Below are 14,933 nucleotides of genomic sequence, written 5' to 3'. Positions count from 1 at the left end.
GAACCAAGAAAGACAAAGATAAATAGAATTGCTGTTCTGAAATTGGGGTCCCACTGGTTTTAGGAGAGCTAACCCTAAAGTAAACCCTTATAGCATACATTTCAATGCTGATTGCTATTAGGTCATTGTGTCCTCCCTACAGAACGCCTGTGCAGTAAAATAATATTCAGAGAATCTCAAGAGAAACTTGCTTGTAATGGTTGGGTACCGGAGAATGGACTGTTCTTCTTGACGGTCTCTGTGTAATTCAAGCAATAGCTTTGTGGATTGTTTCAAGAGTCATTCAATTCACTCTTTCAGTCTTTCTTATTTTGTGTGCTGAAACCTATAAGGCTTGAGAGGAAGAAGACATATGCATAACATATATTCTTTGGCTTAATCACAACTGTAAAAGGTAGAAACTACCTGACTACCTACTTGCTACAGGCAATGTCTGGGCTGGAAAGAAGGAAAAAATGTTAAAGGTGGACCATACATATGTGTGTGTGTGTGTGTATGAGAGTACTTATAGTCTGCATAAACCTAGTGTAGCCCTGTCTATTACATTCTTATCCCTTACTTTCTTCAAAGAGCAAAGGGTTTCTTCCTTTCTTCATTTCATCCTTATAAGAACACTGTGACAGGTAGACAGGCTATGAGACTGTGTTTAACCCAAGATCACCCAGTGAATTTTCATGGCTGAGTGAACTGAGTCTTCTTAAGTTCTGCAGTCTAAGCACCAGTTTAGTGATTGGGTTCATGAAGACAAATTACTACAGTTCAAAGACTGAGAGGTGCAGCTGCTCTGTGTGTTTGTGACAGCTTGTATATAGGCAACAATGCTTTGTGTATGAATGAATCTGAATTTAAGTGTTAGGAAGAGAAAATGACTGGAGCAGGAACAAGAGTATCAGAGATCACGGTCTGCAAATTCCTTTTGGTCACATTTTGAGATACTTAATGGTCTTTTGTCAAGCTGCAACTGTGAAATAGCAATGGTTTCTGGACCACGTGCTGTAATTTAAACAGGAAAAGATTCTGGTTTATTTTTGTTTCCATTTAATGTATTTATTTTATTGAACAGGGGTGCATAACTGGAACGCTTGGGCTTATGATCCACCCCCTATGGTTGAACCTTGTTTCCTCCAATCGAGCTATTATGAAAAAGCTTTTCTATGCTTCTCTCCCTTCATCCTTGCATTATAGCATAGAGGTTATTATCAGTTAGCATGACAGAGCCTGTTGATGTGGAGAAATGATAGATGGTGAGGAATGTGTGTGTGTTACACACAGAGAGAAACTGGTGACAGGTGTGACAAGAGGCCTGTAAAGAGCAGAAAGTGAATGAGAGCTTTACTGAGAGATGTATGATAGAAAAGACTTTAGCTTTCTAATGAAGAGCCAGTTGTAGGTACGGCAGCAAAGTCCCAGGTGCCAGAGATGGCTTCAGACACAGGCTGTATGTGCATATCTTTAAACAGATAGAAGGACACCCTGTACCAGGAGCCCAGCATGGCCACAGACAGTAGGGTTGCCAGGTCCCCCCTGGCAACCAGCAGGAAGTGGTGGAACTTACTGCATCATGGGGGGCTCACCGGTGATGCCCTCATTGCCCTCACTGTCCTCATGCACCTGGAAGCGATATCAGCATGTTGCTGGGGGACACGGGGGGCACTTTGGATTTTGAGGAAAACTCTATGGTTTAACCTCATACCAGAGTGTTCTTGTCATCCCCCAGTGATGCACTGGTCTCACTCTCGGGTGCAAGGGAAGTGACACCAGTGCATTGGGATGCTGCCTGACTACCCCTCATTTACCACCACCACCCCCAGCCAGCTGAGCGGTGGCAGAAAACACAAGCTGGTGGCAGGGGATCCTCCACCAGTACTAGGAGAATGTCAGGCCTGGTTGCACATACAGGAAGCCTATTACACATACTGAGAAGAAACCTGGTGGTGGCCACATCATATCTGCAAGGGTTCTTTCTGTTAGATTAGAGCTTGTTTGTGCACAGTAAAGGTTGGATCACTGCCTTAAGAATAGAGTTCACATAAGTCTTGTTACTTTGGGAAAGAAATGAAAGTCCTTTATTGTGAAGAAACTACATAGTAGTATAGGAAAGGAAGAGTGACCGTTCTAGCAACGTATCTAGGCTAGGACTTAAAGAGATTGCCAAGAGCGCATCTTGTCTTCTTGGTGATTACTCAAAGAAGCAGGAAGAGGACAAACTAAAAGAATCTTCAAAACCACAGAGGTGGGGTGTGGCATCGCTGCCTGCGGGATGGATGCTTGCTGAGAGATCTCCGATCCTCCCATCCCCTGAATCCCCATTAAAAGCAACACAACGGATCTTTTAAACAATAGAGTATGAGAAATTCAAGTGCTAAAAAGAAGAAAAACGATTCTAGAGCAGTGAAAAACTTACAATCATTCTTTTCGGCATCAAAAGAGACACTACTAAGCGAAGAAGGAAAAACGGAGCAGGCCAAAATGGCCGACGGAAGCTTTACAAATGGGACTGAAAAGGTAAATAATTCTGAAATTATACTGGTTCCACAGCTTGCAAAACTGAAAACTGACATTCTAGACCAAATGTCTAAATTAATTGCCCCATTAACTTCACAACTTGCTGAAATAAAATTCGATCTGCAGTCAGCAAATCAGAAAGCAGACAGAGCCTTGGATATGAGCTCTGCTGCACAAAGTGAAATAAAAACGCTGCAAGAAACCATCGAGACCCAACAAGAGAGACTAATTAATCTTGAAATCAATGTCAGACAAAATCACCTTAAACTAAGAGGAATTGATGAGCTTTTTACACAAAAGGAGGACTTAACATCTGTGATTACAAGCTGGCTTGTAAAGCAAATTGAATTAGAGGAGGGTATAGCCCCCCTAATCACCAAAGCATATCGAGTTGGAACAATCAAGCAATATAGAAATAAATCAGTACCAAGGGACATAATTATAGAAATTCCTGACCAAAGAATAAGGATGAAGATAATCGAAAAGGTTAAAATAACTGGATCATTTTTATTTAATGGATCCCCTGTGCAAATATTCAATGACTTGCCAAGAGAAGCCTTACTGATACGAAAAGAACTAAAGCCTATCACAGAGACACTGAGGAAAGCCAACGTTAGATATAAATGGCTAAACTACGTGAAAATATTAGTAATACAGAATGGGAAGCATCATATTGCTACTAACTTGGAAAATGGAACAGAACTTCTCAACAACATCGGGGTGGAGATCCCTATGGAGACAAGCAAACAGAACCAGAAGAGGAAATCAACGGACTTACTTTCTCCGCAGAAGGGAAGTAAAATTCCCATAAGACATGCTTAAGGTGCCTTGGAAGACAGGATTGATATCTCAGTAACAAGTAGTTTTCGTTGTGTACTAAATATCTTTAATAAATGCCAAATGGGGATTTGGGGGGTGGGAGAAGGGTGACCTCGGCATAGCTCCTTATTTGTAGAACTTTTCATTTGGAAGCTGGGCTGTCCAAGACTAGAGTGGGTATTGATCGCTCTAGTCTGAAAGTTCTATATTGAGCTGGAATTGTTGATATCAGGTGATAACTAGTTAGAATATACTTATATATAAGAATATTTACAGAGTTATTAGACAAATTGGGAGGTTGGGGGGGATAGAGAGTGTTTATAGGGCTGTTAGATAGTTTGGGAAGAGGGGGAGGGGGTGTTGGTTTATAGGGGGGGAATTCATTGTTGGAACAAGGTTCAAAGTGTTTGGAGAAGAAAGGGAAGAGGTGCAGAATTTTGCATGTTTAAAGAAAAGTTAAACTAATAAGAAGTCATTTGTTATTTACAAGTTATAGAAAATTAAGCTTGTTTGAAACAATTTTGAGGAAAATATATATTAGTTTAAAAAGTGGTTAAAAGTGTTAAAGTTGATTGGGAAAGTCATAAAGTTACTTGATATTCTAGGGGTAAGGGAGTGGGGAGGGGAGGGGGGACGTTTGAGGCTTGTATTCATTCTTATTGGAAGTTTTATACTAAGGGAAAGAGGGGGGGAGTGTTGTACAGGATAGTTTAGTGCAGGAGGTAGTAAAATCCCAAAGGAACGTAAAACACAAGCAAGGATAACATCGTTTGTGAAACTGTGGGAAATAAAAAAGAAGGAAAAAATACAGAAGCAAGCAAGGTTGATCAATAAGGTATTTATCTAGGGACAAGATTCAAGGTTTGGCTGCACGTATATTGATAGTATGTAAACTTGTAAAATTATATAAAGTAATATATTGTAAGCTCATCGCTGCTGATAATATTACAGGAATTCTGAAACGATATTTTAGTGCAACAGTAGAAATTTAATTAGTATAATATGGCTTCCAAATTTAAAGCAACTACTCTGAATGTAAGAGGTTTGGGAAACCCTATTAAAAGACGAAGAGTGATATCAATGTTAGCTAAGACTAACTCTCAAATAATCTTTCTACAAGAAACTCATGCTAGAAACGATGTTCCATGCTTACTAAAAGCAAGCTGGATTCAATCCCAATATTGTGCAGCAGGTAACTCTAAGTCAAGGGGGGTGGCAATAAGGTCTGCCACCCCCCTTGACTTAGAGGGGGGCCAAAGGTCTTCCTTTCCAACACAAAAAAACTCTTAAAGACCCTAAAGGAAGATACATTTTTGTGAAAGGTTTACTGGGGAATCAACCTTATACCTTGGCATCTATATACGCCCCCAATAGTCAACAACTGAACTTCATAGAAGAAACTTTAGATAAATTGGGAACATTTCAGGAAGGTCATCTCATACTGGGGGGGGACCTAAACCACATAATGGATTATAAGTGGGACAAATCAAATTTTGGGAAAAGTTCCACTCAGAAACATAGTAAAACCAAACTGTTTCCCATAATAATGAAGCATAAAATTACTGATATATGGAGACAACTACACGAAGGGGAAAGAGATTATACGTACTATTCCCAAAGACACAACACATACACTAGAATTGATTTCATATTGATCTCTAATTCAGTGATTGATCAAGTGACTGATTCAGATATTGGTTCAAGCACATGCTCTGATCATTCTTGGGTCAATGTGTTAATAACAGTAGAACCACATATTCAAGGCTCTAAACAATGGTGTCTGCCTAAGCATTTGATTTATAACCAACAGTCAGCTGAAGAAATAGGTAAAATTTTAAAAAGAACCATAGATGAGAATATGTCAGAAGAAATAGGGGCTAGCACTCTTTGGGACACGATCAAGACTGTGGCTAGAGGTCATATTATAGCTTTGTCATCAAAAATAAATAAAGAAAACATGAGGAAAAGGAAGGAATTAGAAGAGTCCATTAAAATATTGGAGGAGAAACATAAACTAACAGGAAATAAAAAGACATACATGGCTCTAACGGCTCAACGTAAAATCTTGGAGACGCTAGAAACAAATAAAGTACATAGAAGTTTAATTAAGACCAAGCAAAGATACTGGTTTAATACTCCAAAAGCTTTAAGGACCCTATCGAAAAGAATAAAGCAGAGGAACACTCAGAATGATATCCATCTTCTTCAAGATGTAAACAAGGTTAAATTTCACGATTCCAAATCAATTCTAAACATTTTTAGGGAATTTTACACGAACTTGTACTCATCAACGAACCCTAATCAATCTAAAATCATGGAGTTCTTACAATCCCTCAAAAATGTCAAAAAAATAGAAAGTTGCCATAGGACTCTCTTAGACAAACCTGTCTCTTTGCAGGAAACATTAGAAGCAATCAACTTGGCAAAAAATAACAAAGCTACGGGACCGGATGGTTATCCATCAGAGTTCTATAAAAAATATGCGGTTCTTTTAGCTCAACACTTAACCAATGCATGCAATGTAGTTTTGAATGAATGTAAAATGCCCCCTACTTGGAACATGGCTGACATTATCGTAATACATAAACAAGGGAAAGACCCATTAAATGCAGAATCATATAGACCGATATCACTGCTCAACCATGATTATAAAGTATTCACATCCATTCTAGTCCGGCGTCTAAACTCATTCATAAGCAATTATATCCACCCCAACCAGACAGGTTTTATCCCAAAAAGAGAAATCACAGATAATATCTACAAAACTCTGTCTTTGATAGAACATTGCAAAAACAACAAAATTGAAGCCTTATTTTTGTCTTTAGACATTCAAAAAGCTTTTGACTCTGTGGAGAAAAATTACTTGAGTAGTACCCTCCAATTTTTTGGATTTGGGGAAAAATTTTTGAATGCTGTAGGGGCTATATACTCACACACCTCGGCCAACATCAAAATTAATGGGTTACGATCAGAGAAAATTGTAATAAATAGAGGTACCAGACAGGGTTGCCCACTATCGCCCATACTTTTTGCAATTGCCTTAGAACCACTTGCAATAGCATTAAGGGAAAACATGGACATTCATGGTATTCCCATTAAAAATGACTCCCTTAAATTATCCCTCTTTGCGGATGACATGCTTATTTATCTATCACATCCAGTAAATTCTTTGAAACATCTCCATCCCTTATTATCGGAATTTGGTAATATCTCTGGCCTGAGGGTTAATCAATCAAAATCTCAAATTCTCCCCATAAATATAGCTAAAAATTTAGAAGATCAAATTGGCACACAGTACAAATTCCAATGGGCATCAAAATATCTAACATATCTTGGCATTAATATTCCCTCCAATTTAAATGACCTTATTAAATTAAACCACCAAAGGATAGAAAAACAGATCAAGATTGAGATCTCTAATTGGAACAAATTACAACTTAGCTGGTTTGACAGATACCAACTAATAAAAGCATTCATTTTACCCAAATTTCTCTTCATTTTTAGGGCAATCCCAGTGGTAATTCCCATAACTCTAATCACTCAATGGCAGACATTAATTAATAACTTTCTATGGCAAAATAAACACCCCAGGATCCCATTCTCCACACTACGTCGGAAATCCAGAGATGGTGGTTTTAATTTCCCAGACCTCAACCTATACCAAACAGCAATCAGGCTTCTCAATTTACTTCAACTTATCTCCGAAAATAATACAGCAGGCTGGGTCACTCTCTTCAAGACGCTTATAGACACATACACTATCAACGATCTAATGTGGAATAAGCAAACAAACAGGCCCAATAGCATTCATAAAAATAGGTTTTTATTTGCAATACTGAACTCATGGGATAAACATAAAAATAAACTGGTTCCAGACATATCCAGATTCTCTTCCTTCATAAATCAAACCTGGTTTTCTCCAGGTAAAGATCCAGTTTTCCAAAACATTTTTCGACAAGCCAACTTGACAAGATTAATTGACTTAGCGTCACCCGCGGGTCTGCTGGGAAGACTAGAACTAGAACGTAAACTGAAACAAAAACTGTTATGATGTATTGTCGAAGGCTTTCACGGCCGGAGAACGATGGTTGTTGGGGGTTTTCCGGGCTGTATTGCCAAGACCACGGCAATACAGCCCGGAAAACCCCCAACAACCAAAAACTGTTATGGTTCAGATATCTACAGGTTAAAAGCATGTCAGAACAAATAGGTCTGAAGTCAATTATGAAAGAACCACTGACAGAATTTGAAATGGTGCTACGCTCCTATACAACGCAAAAAAAGGGTATGATATCGATACTTTATTCTATCCTTCTAAACACGGTGAATAAAAAACAGATTTCATGTCAATCCAGCTGGGCCAAAGACAGTAAGGTAGACCAATCCTTGGAAACCTGGAAAAAAATTTGGACATCAGACATTTTCAAATCAAATGTTATTTCAACTAAGTTACAATCTTTCAAGATTGTGCACAGGTGGTATCTTACCCCTAAGAGAATATCACATATATACCCATTGGCCTCCCCACAGTGCTGGAAGAAATGTGGAGAGGTAGGAACGTTCGCCCACTGTTGGTGGGAATGTGCACTTATTAAAAATTATTGGGGTAAAGTGCTTGAAGAAATCAGAGTAATAACAGAGTATATAATCCCGTTAGACCCCAAGATTATCTTCTTGAATCAGTGGGGTGATTTACCTATACCTAAAATTAGAAGAGATCTGATTGCAACTTTTCTTGTAGTAGCAAAGAATGAGATAGCTTTGGTTTGGAAGAAAAACTCAGCTCCCTTAATTGAAGCATGGTTGGAAAAAGTGTGGAATTATTTCATTGTGGAAAAAACACACAACCATCTCTATGTAGCAGAGAAGTTTCCGGTGAGCTCTAATTTTGTGGAGAAATGGTTCCCGTTTTTTGAATATGTTGAAAAACATAACATTCAGCCGAAATCAAAAATCCTTCAAACAATAACTATGTCAAAGGGTTTTACACTATAAAGTTCCACAATGTATATAACTTTGTTGACATGTGCTGACTCTCCTTCTGTAACAAAATTCCATGCATTGAATTGATTGTTTGTTTGTTGTACATGTTCAAGTTTGTATGTTGTAATTGTTTTCGTTTAATAAAAAGTTTATAAAAAAAAAAAAAGAAGAAGAAGCAGGAAGAGGAGGAGTTAGCTGGAAGGAAGGAAATCCCTGTGGGTAGCAGTCTGGGTAAGCAGAGACAGCTACAGAGGATACAAAGAGGAAAGATACAGAAGAACCAGGCCCAGGGCTTTTTTTCAGCCGGAACGCGGTGGAACGGAGTTCTGGCACTTCTTGAAAATGGTCACATGGCTGGTGGCCCCAACCCTGATCTCCAGACCTCTGTCTGGAGATCAGGGGGCAGGGCCACCAGCCATGTGACCATTTTTGCTGAGGGCGATTAAAACTTTAAAAAAACCCTTGTTCCAGCTAACCCAAAGTTACGTCATTGTGCAGTCCCAGAAGCGTGCACACACTTTGCATGTGCACATGTTGTACCGGGGCACCACCTCCCACCAGAAGTTGCCCCCTGTGCTGGCAACCCACTGAGTTCCACCGCCCCTTTTCCCAGAAAAAAAGCCCTGACCAGGCCTATCTAGTGTGCTAGTTCTACTGCCTCCTCTGGAGTACTGGCATAGTCTATACAAAGACACTGTACAGTTGTTCACGTTCAACCATCCCCTGTCCTCTGATGCCCTTGCAGTGGATACAGCTAAGCCTGCATTTCTAAACTGGACCTGCATTTGGTCTGTTTCTTAGTTACCCTGAAGCAAGACTGAATGTTGAGAGTGCAGGACAGAAAGTTGGAAGGTGCCTTCTATTATGGAACATGGGTTAGGACTGAATTAAGGCTGCCAGCCCTCTGCAGTGAGGGCAGGGGATCCCCCAACCCAAGCTTTCGTTGTCCACTGCTGCTCCAAGTGGCAGTGGGAGGAAATTCTTTTCAAATGTTCCTGTCACCGGTGTGAGAATGTCACTTCCGGAGAAAATCTTATCTTTCCAGCAACTCCTAGAGTTACCTGCCATCACTTCCAGATCTTTCCCGGAAGTGATGTTGTCTTGCTGGTCCCCATCCCCACCCCAACCTTCCTGCCAGTTTCCAGGCTTGACGTGGCAGTCCTGTGAGTGCATGTGATGTTCTCTATTGATGTTGTATTCCTCATAGAATTGAAATAATAATTATTTAATTTGTTAATCGATTTAATTAATAAAGGCAGCCAAAGCCACCTGCCCCTACCATGCTGCCTGCTGGAGGCTTTTCCAGGTTGTGCTGACTTCCTCGGTGGCTGAAATAGCTTGTGCTCGGGCCCTTTTTTCCTGCTGCTGTGAGCACACATTGAGTAGAAGGAAGACTAAGATAAGCAAACAAATTTTGTATATTATATTATAAAATAGCATGAGGGACTCAAGAGGAAAGCAATTAAAGGACTTTAGTTGGAGGGATTTTTCCTTGTGATCAGATATTATTACCAAAACAAATGAGTTAAAAGAATGCAAATACTGCAAAAGTAAATACTTTACAGTGTAGAGCTGTCTGCAGTAAAGGAGCTTCTTTCTTACTTGTGTTCCTTTGAGAGGTAATTTACGATCACTTCCTTCACCTTTGCTAATGCTTTAGAGGCAGGGAAAGTGCAAGTGCAATAGAAATAGTGATTATTTATGTTACCCTGCCTTTCTGCCCTCATAAGGGCCACCAAGGTGGCTGAGAAATTCAAAACAGACATCATAAAATCATATCTTAAAAACCATTGAAACCTACAAAATACATCTTTAAAACAATTAAAACCAAAGCTAAAATACACACACATGGACACATGGAACTGGCTTACACTGAATCAGACAATTGATCCAATAAGCTCAGTGTTGTCTACTCAGACCGGCAGCAGCTCTCAGGCAAAGGACTTCCTGATTCTTGTAACTGAACATGCTGGGAATTGGACTTGCGAACTCCTCCATGCAAAGCAAAGACTCTGCCACTGACCCATAGCCCCTCCCTTAATTGATACTATAATTGATGGTATCAAAAGCCAACAAGAGGTCCAGGGAAGCTGTCTGGAAGCAGGGGGGAAGGGGTAGGGGGCGGCACGAGGTGTCCAGTATTTGGAGAACATTTCCCTTGGACAGTCCACAAAAATACTGGACAGTCTGGGTGAAAACTGGACACCTGGCAACCCTAGTTGTATTGTTTCCAGTTTCATTTTTGGTCTTCTCCTGCTCTGAAACTGAAAAGGGAAATAACTCATAACTTTTTGGCCAATCCTGCAATTGTTGTAAGAGAATGTTCATCAGCTGGAAATGGCTGTGTTCTCTCTATTGGTACATAGAGGGAGTAGGTACCTTCTTTGTTTCTTTTTTTGGGCATCAGGGATCCTCTTACTACAGACTTCACTCTTGTACTGTATCCTGCTGAAATGCAATTTGGTGAGGGGAATGCCCCCTAAACGATTTTCAGCCCTGGAAGGAAAATATAAAAGTACCCATATTGCTAAAAGCAGGGTATGGAAGAGTTAGCTCTTTTTTGCCAGCATCATTGCCCCAAACCTAGGGTTGCCAGCTCCAGGTTGGGAAATTTCTGGAGATTTTGGTGGTGAAGCCTGGGAGGGTGGGACTTGGTGAGGGGCTCAGTGAGGTATAATGCCATAAAGTCCAGCCTTCAAAGCTACAATTTTCTCTAGGGAACTAATATCTGGAGATCTGTCATAATCCCAGGAGATCGCCAGGCCACAGATAAAAGTTGGTAACTCTCTCTCACTCTCTCTCTCTCTCTCTTTCTGTGTGTGTGTATGTGCATGTGTACTCGCATGTGAGTGTGTGATATGCCATCAAGTCACCTCCAACCTATGGCTACCCTATGAATGAAAGACCTCCAAAACATCTTATCATTAACAGACTTACTCAGGTCTTGCAAACGGACATGGCTTTTTTTATTGAGTCTTGTTTTGGGTCATCTTCTTTTCCTACTGCTATATATTCCCACCCCCCCTCTGATTTCTAGGGCCAAAAATATAAGAAGCACCAGTTTCAAAACCCCATTGTCCTTTGTATGTTTGCTTTCAATGACTCCTGGTATAATCTGCTTCAGTGTATTTCTTTTGTCTTTACATCAAATATATTATAATTATACATTTTAGGCTTGAAGTGTTACTTCACTACAGTTTCTGAAAACAGCACAAGACAAAACACGCATCTGCAAATTTTTGTATGTATAGCTTCCTCCAATCTTTTTATAGCTTGGGAAACCAAAAACTGATTTTAAAATCCCTGCTTCTCTAAATAGACCAGCCACTAGAGGGAGATGAGGCACATGATTTCAGAGGAGTATAATAAGCGTTAGGTGACTTGACAAGAGCCTGGGTTTCTACTAAGACGCAAACTCTGGCCCACTCTATGAATCTGCAGAGCATAGATGAAGATGCTGAAATGTCTCGTTTAACAATCTGCAAAACTTTTAAAGTGTAGCATACGCACAGTTAGTACATCTTAGCGTCTAACCACATGTGCGCACTACTGAATCTCCCATTGTTTGTTCAGACTTAATGATAATGCTCGTGAAGACCTGATTTGAACTGGGACCATGGTGCAAGGAGGGTGGTTATTGCACACCCTTTTCCTGACCTGAAACAGCCCAAGAGAACCACTATTTGCCCCTTTGGTGAAACATATAGATAGGAATGTACACAAGTTTCTCCAATGGGGCAAATAGTAACTCACCAGTGCCATTTTAGATGCTGAAAATGGCAAGGGGTAGCCTCCCATTTAGCTATGGTCCCAACCCAATTGGGCCATGATCATTAAGTCTGAAAACAAGCTGGTAGTTGCAGAAATATGCATGCCTTGTTTGATCCTGAAATAACTGATCTCTCCCTTGCATTACTGGCTCCAATCTGAGACGTACCTTATTATGATAGGGGAATGCAGGATACCTTGATTAACACTCAGGGAGATCCTGATCGCAGAGAAAACCTTATTTCCTGGGAATGAAGCAATAAACCTGTCAGATTTCAGGATGAGAGGAGATGAGTTTTCCTTTATGGAGACAAATAGGCAAAATGGAGATGACCATTTGCTCACCTGCCAGGTATGGGCAAGATACATGGCTATTGAGATATCCTGAGTTGGGCCATAAAGGTTTTGGGACATGTGTATTGATTTGACTGGAGAAAGGGTGAAAAGTAATACATGTGGTGGCTCAAACCCAATTTTATGAAATGTCAAAATGAAACCCTTTAAGGAGCCTCTTATGGGTTATGAGCAGGGCCTGTGAGCAGGGCCCAAGCCAAGGACTGGGGCACAGGGAGGACTCAGAGTGGAGTCTCTCACAGATCAGCCTCTGTTTTCAAAGTTCTCGTGAACTTGTGTCCATTTCATGGAAGAGAATGCCAAGGTAACACCAGGGACTTTATAACTTAGCCTCATGTATTTATTTTTTTGCTTAGTTCTGTAACACCATGTAGTGTTTTGATATAGTGTTTTCCAGTGCCCTAGTGCTTTAGTAAATTGAAGTTGTATTCTAGTAAATAAAGATCTGTTCCTTTTTAAAGATCTCAGATTATGGTCAAAGATCTCACCTAGGGTGCCAGTCTGCTCATCCACACATAGACCAGAAAGTCCTTACTAGGCTACAGACAGTGGGCCAGGAAGGAGGAGTGTGTGAAGCAGTTCACACACACATATGTAGCCCCTATCTGTGCCTCAAGCAGCAGATAACAAGAGAAAAGACAGAGGCTACTGAAAAAAGTGAGGGCTGGGGGAAGCCAAAATGTTCTCTCGGTAGGGTTGCCAGCTTCAAATTGGGAAATTCTGGAGATCTGGGGAGTGAAACCTGGAGAAAGTGGGGTTTGGGGAGCGAAAGGACCTTGGCATGGCATAATTCCATAGAGTCCACCCCAAAAGTAGCCATTTTCTCCAGGTGAACTGATCTCTGTGGCCTGGAGAGCAGTTGTAATTCTGGAGGCTGGTAACCCTATCTCTCGCACATGTAGATTCCCCAACTCCTCTTAAGCAAAGACAGTGGGAACAGGAAGAGAATCTTTTACACAGGGCTTGTTTTTTGGGTGGTGAGCATCACCAGGACTGAGTACTGGCATCTTGAGGGGGGGCGGTCTCCCAAGTCCTGAGGGGAGAATTGTTTGAAAGCAGTGCAGCCTTATATATGTGTACTGGCACTGTTGTTTTTTAAAAAAAAACAAAAAGCACTACTTTTACATACCTGAACCATGTATCATTATATTGTATAAACTATCAGTTTTCAGTTAAGCATATGGAGTTTAAGAAATAAAAAATGCATACTATTTTCTCAGAAATAATAACAATGATACTGTTAACATATGTGTATCCTTCCGAGATCGGTAAAATGACCTCAAAACTTTCCTGGGGGTAAAGTGTGGATGACTGGGGAAGGCAACGGCAAACCGCTCCGTAACAAAAAAGTCTGCCAAGAAAACGTTGTGATGTGACATCTCCCCATGGGTCAGTAATGACTTGGTGCTTGCACAGGGGACTATCTTTACCTTATGTGTATGTGTATGTGTATATATGTACAGGAAGTAAGTAGATTATATTGGCATCTATGAAGATTATGTTGTGTAAAAATATGGGCACAGCCCGCATGTACTTTTATTAGGAAGCAAGTGCCAATCAATAAAGTAGGACCTTTCCCTGAGTAACTGTCAGACAGGCAAGCCAGCCTGCCTGCCTGTGTCTTTGCTACACTTTGTTTGGGCTGAGCAGTGTTATCAGTACAGCTGGGAACCGACCTTGAGAAACTCGGCTCTGCATCTCTTCCAGGACTTTTGCACTTCACAACTCTGCACCAACTGCAACTGACTATTGTTTGGACTGGGGGTATAACCTTTCTGAGAGGACTTTGCTTTGGCATTCCTGGCAATTACTATGTACAGTGAACTTCAAGGGAGCAATCTCTAATAAAAACCTTTAACTCATACAACTGTGTTTGATGAAGTGGAGAGTCTGAGAGAATCCCCTAGCCAGGCCTGACAGTAACAATGCATAGGATCTGACTGCAAGTCTGTTTCACGTGAATCTGAATGACAGGTTAAAAGTAGACAGAATATCTTCTGTCCTGCTTGTTTGTGATTGTAAGATCAATATACTTTTTGAGAATACTCTTTTTGCCTTTGAAATATGTGATATCATTTGCTTTTAACTCATTAGCCGTGCACATGTGGAAATTTAAGTATATCTGGGAAGGAGCCATATCTCAGTGGTAAGATTCCCAATGCTGTCTCATCAAATGCTGGGAGGTTTGGAGGGTGCCTGGGGAGGGTGGAGTTTGGGGGATTATGTGATGTCACTTCCTGGTGATGCTATAGGCTTCCTCCCTTAGTCTCGATGGTCTTTAACAAAGAGACAAAGGGAAATTCCTAGAACATCACTATGTGGAGGCCATTTTTTTCTCCTGAACCTCAGTTCCTTAGGGTGAGAAATTGAGGCTGGGAGCTGATATTTCCCCACACCTAGTTAAGTGAGAGGCCTACTCAGTGGTAGAGCATCTGCTTTGCATGGAGGAGGTCCCAGGTCTAATCCCCAGCATTTCCAGTTAAAAGACGTGAAAGACCTCAGCC

The 14,933-nt window shown here is 40.7% G+C and overlaps 1 protein-coding gene across 1 annotated transcript in view; it reads left to right on the top strand.

Moving 5' to 3' along the window:
• Nucleotides 1-2,346: 2,346 nt before the first annotated feature.
• LTK (leukocyte receptor tyrosine kinase) overlaps nucleotides 2,347-14,933 on the top strand; it is a 171,046-nt gene continuing 158,459 nt past the window's right edge. Inside the window, exon 1 of the mRNA XM_054969925.1 lies at nucleotides 2,347-3,301. Within this exon, the coding sequence (XP_054825900.1) occupies nucleotides 2,347-3,301 (955 nt within the window). The remainder of the gene's footprint in view (nucleotides 3,302-14,933) is intronic.

This window comes from Eublepharis macularius, chromosome 2, assembly GCF_028583425.1.
Source record: "Eublepharis macularius isolate TG4126 chromosome 2, MPM_Emac_v1.0, whole genome shotgun sequence".
In the NCBI taxonomy this organism is placed as follows: domain Eukaryota; kingdom Metazoa; phylum Chordata; class Lepidosauria; order Squamata; family Eublepharidae; genus Eublepharis; species Eublepharis macularius.
The sequence above is the reverse complement of the archived record's forward strand: the minus strand, read 5'-3'. Positions and strand labels throughout refer to the sequence as shown.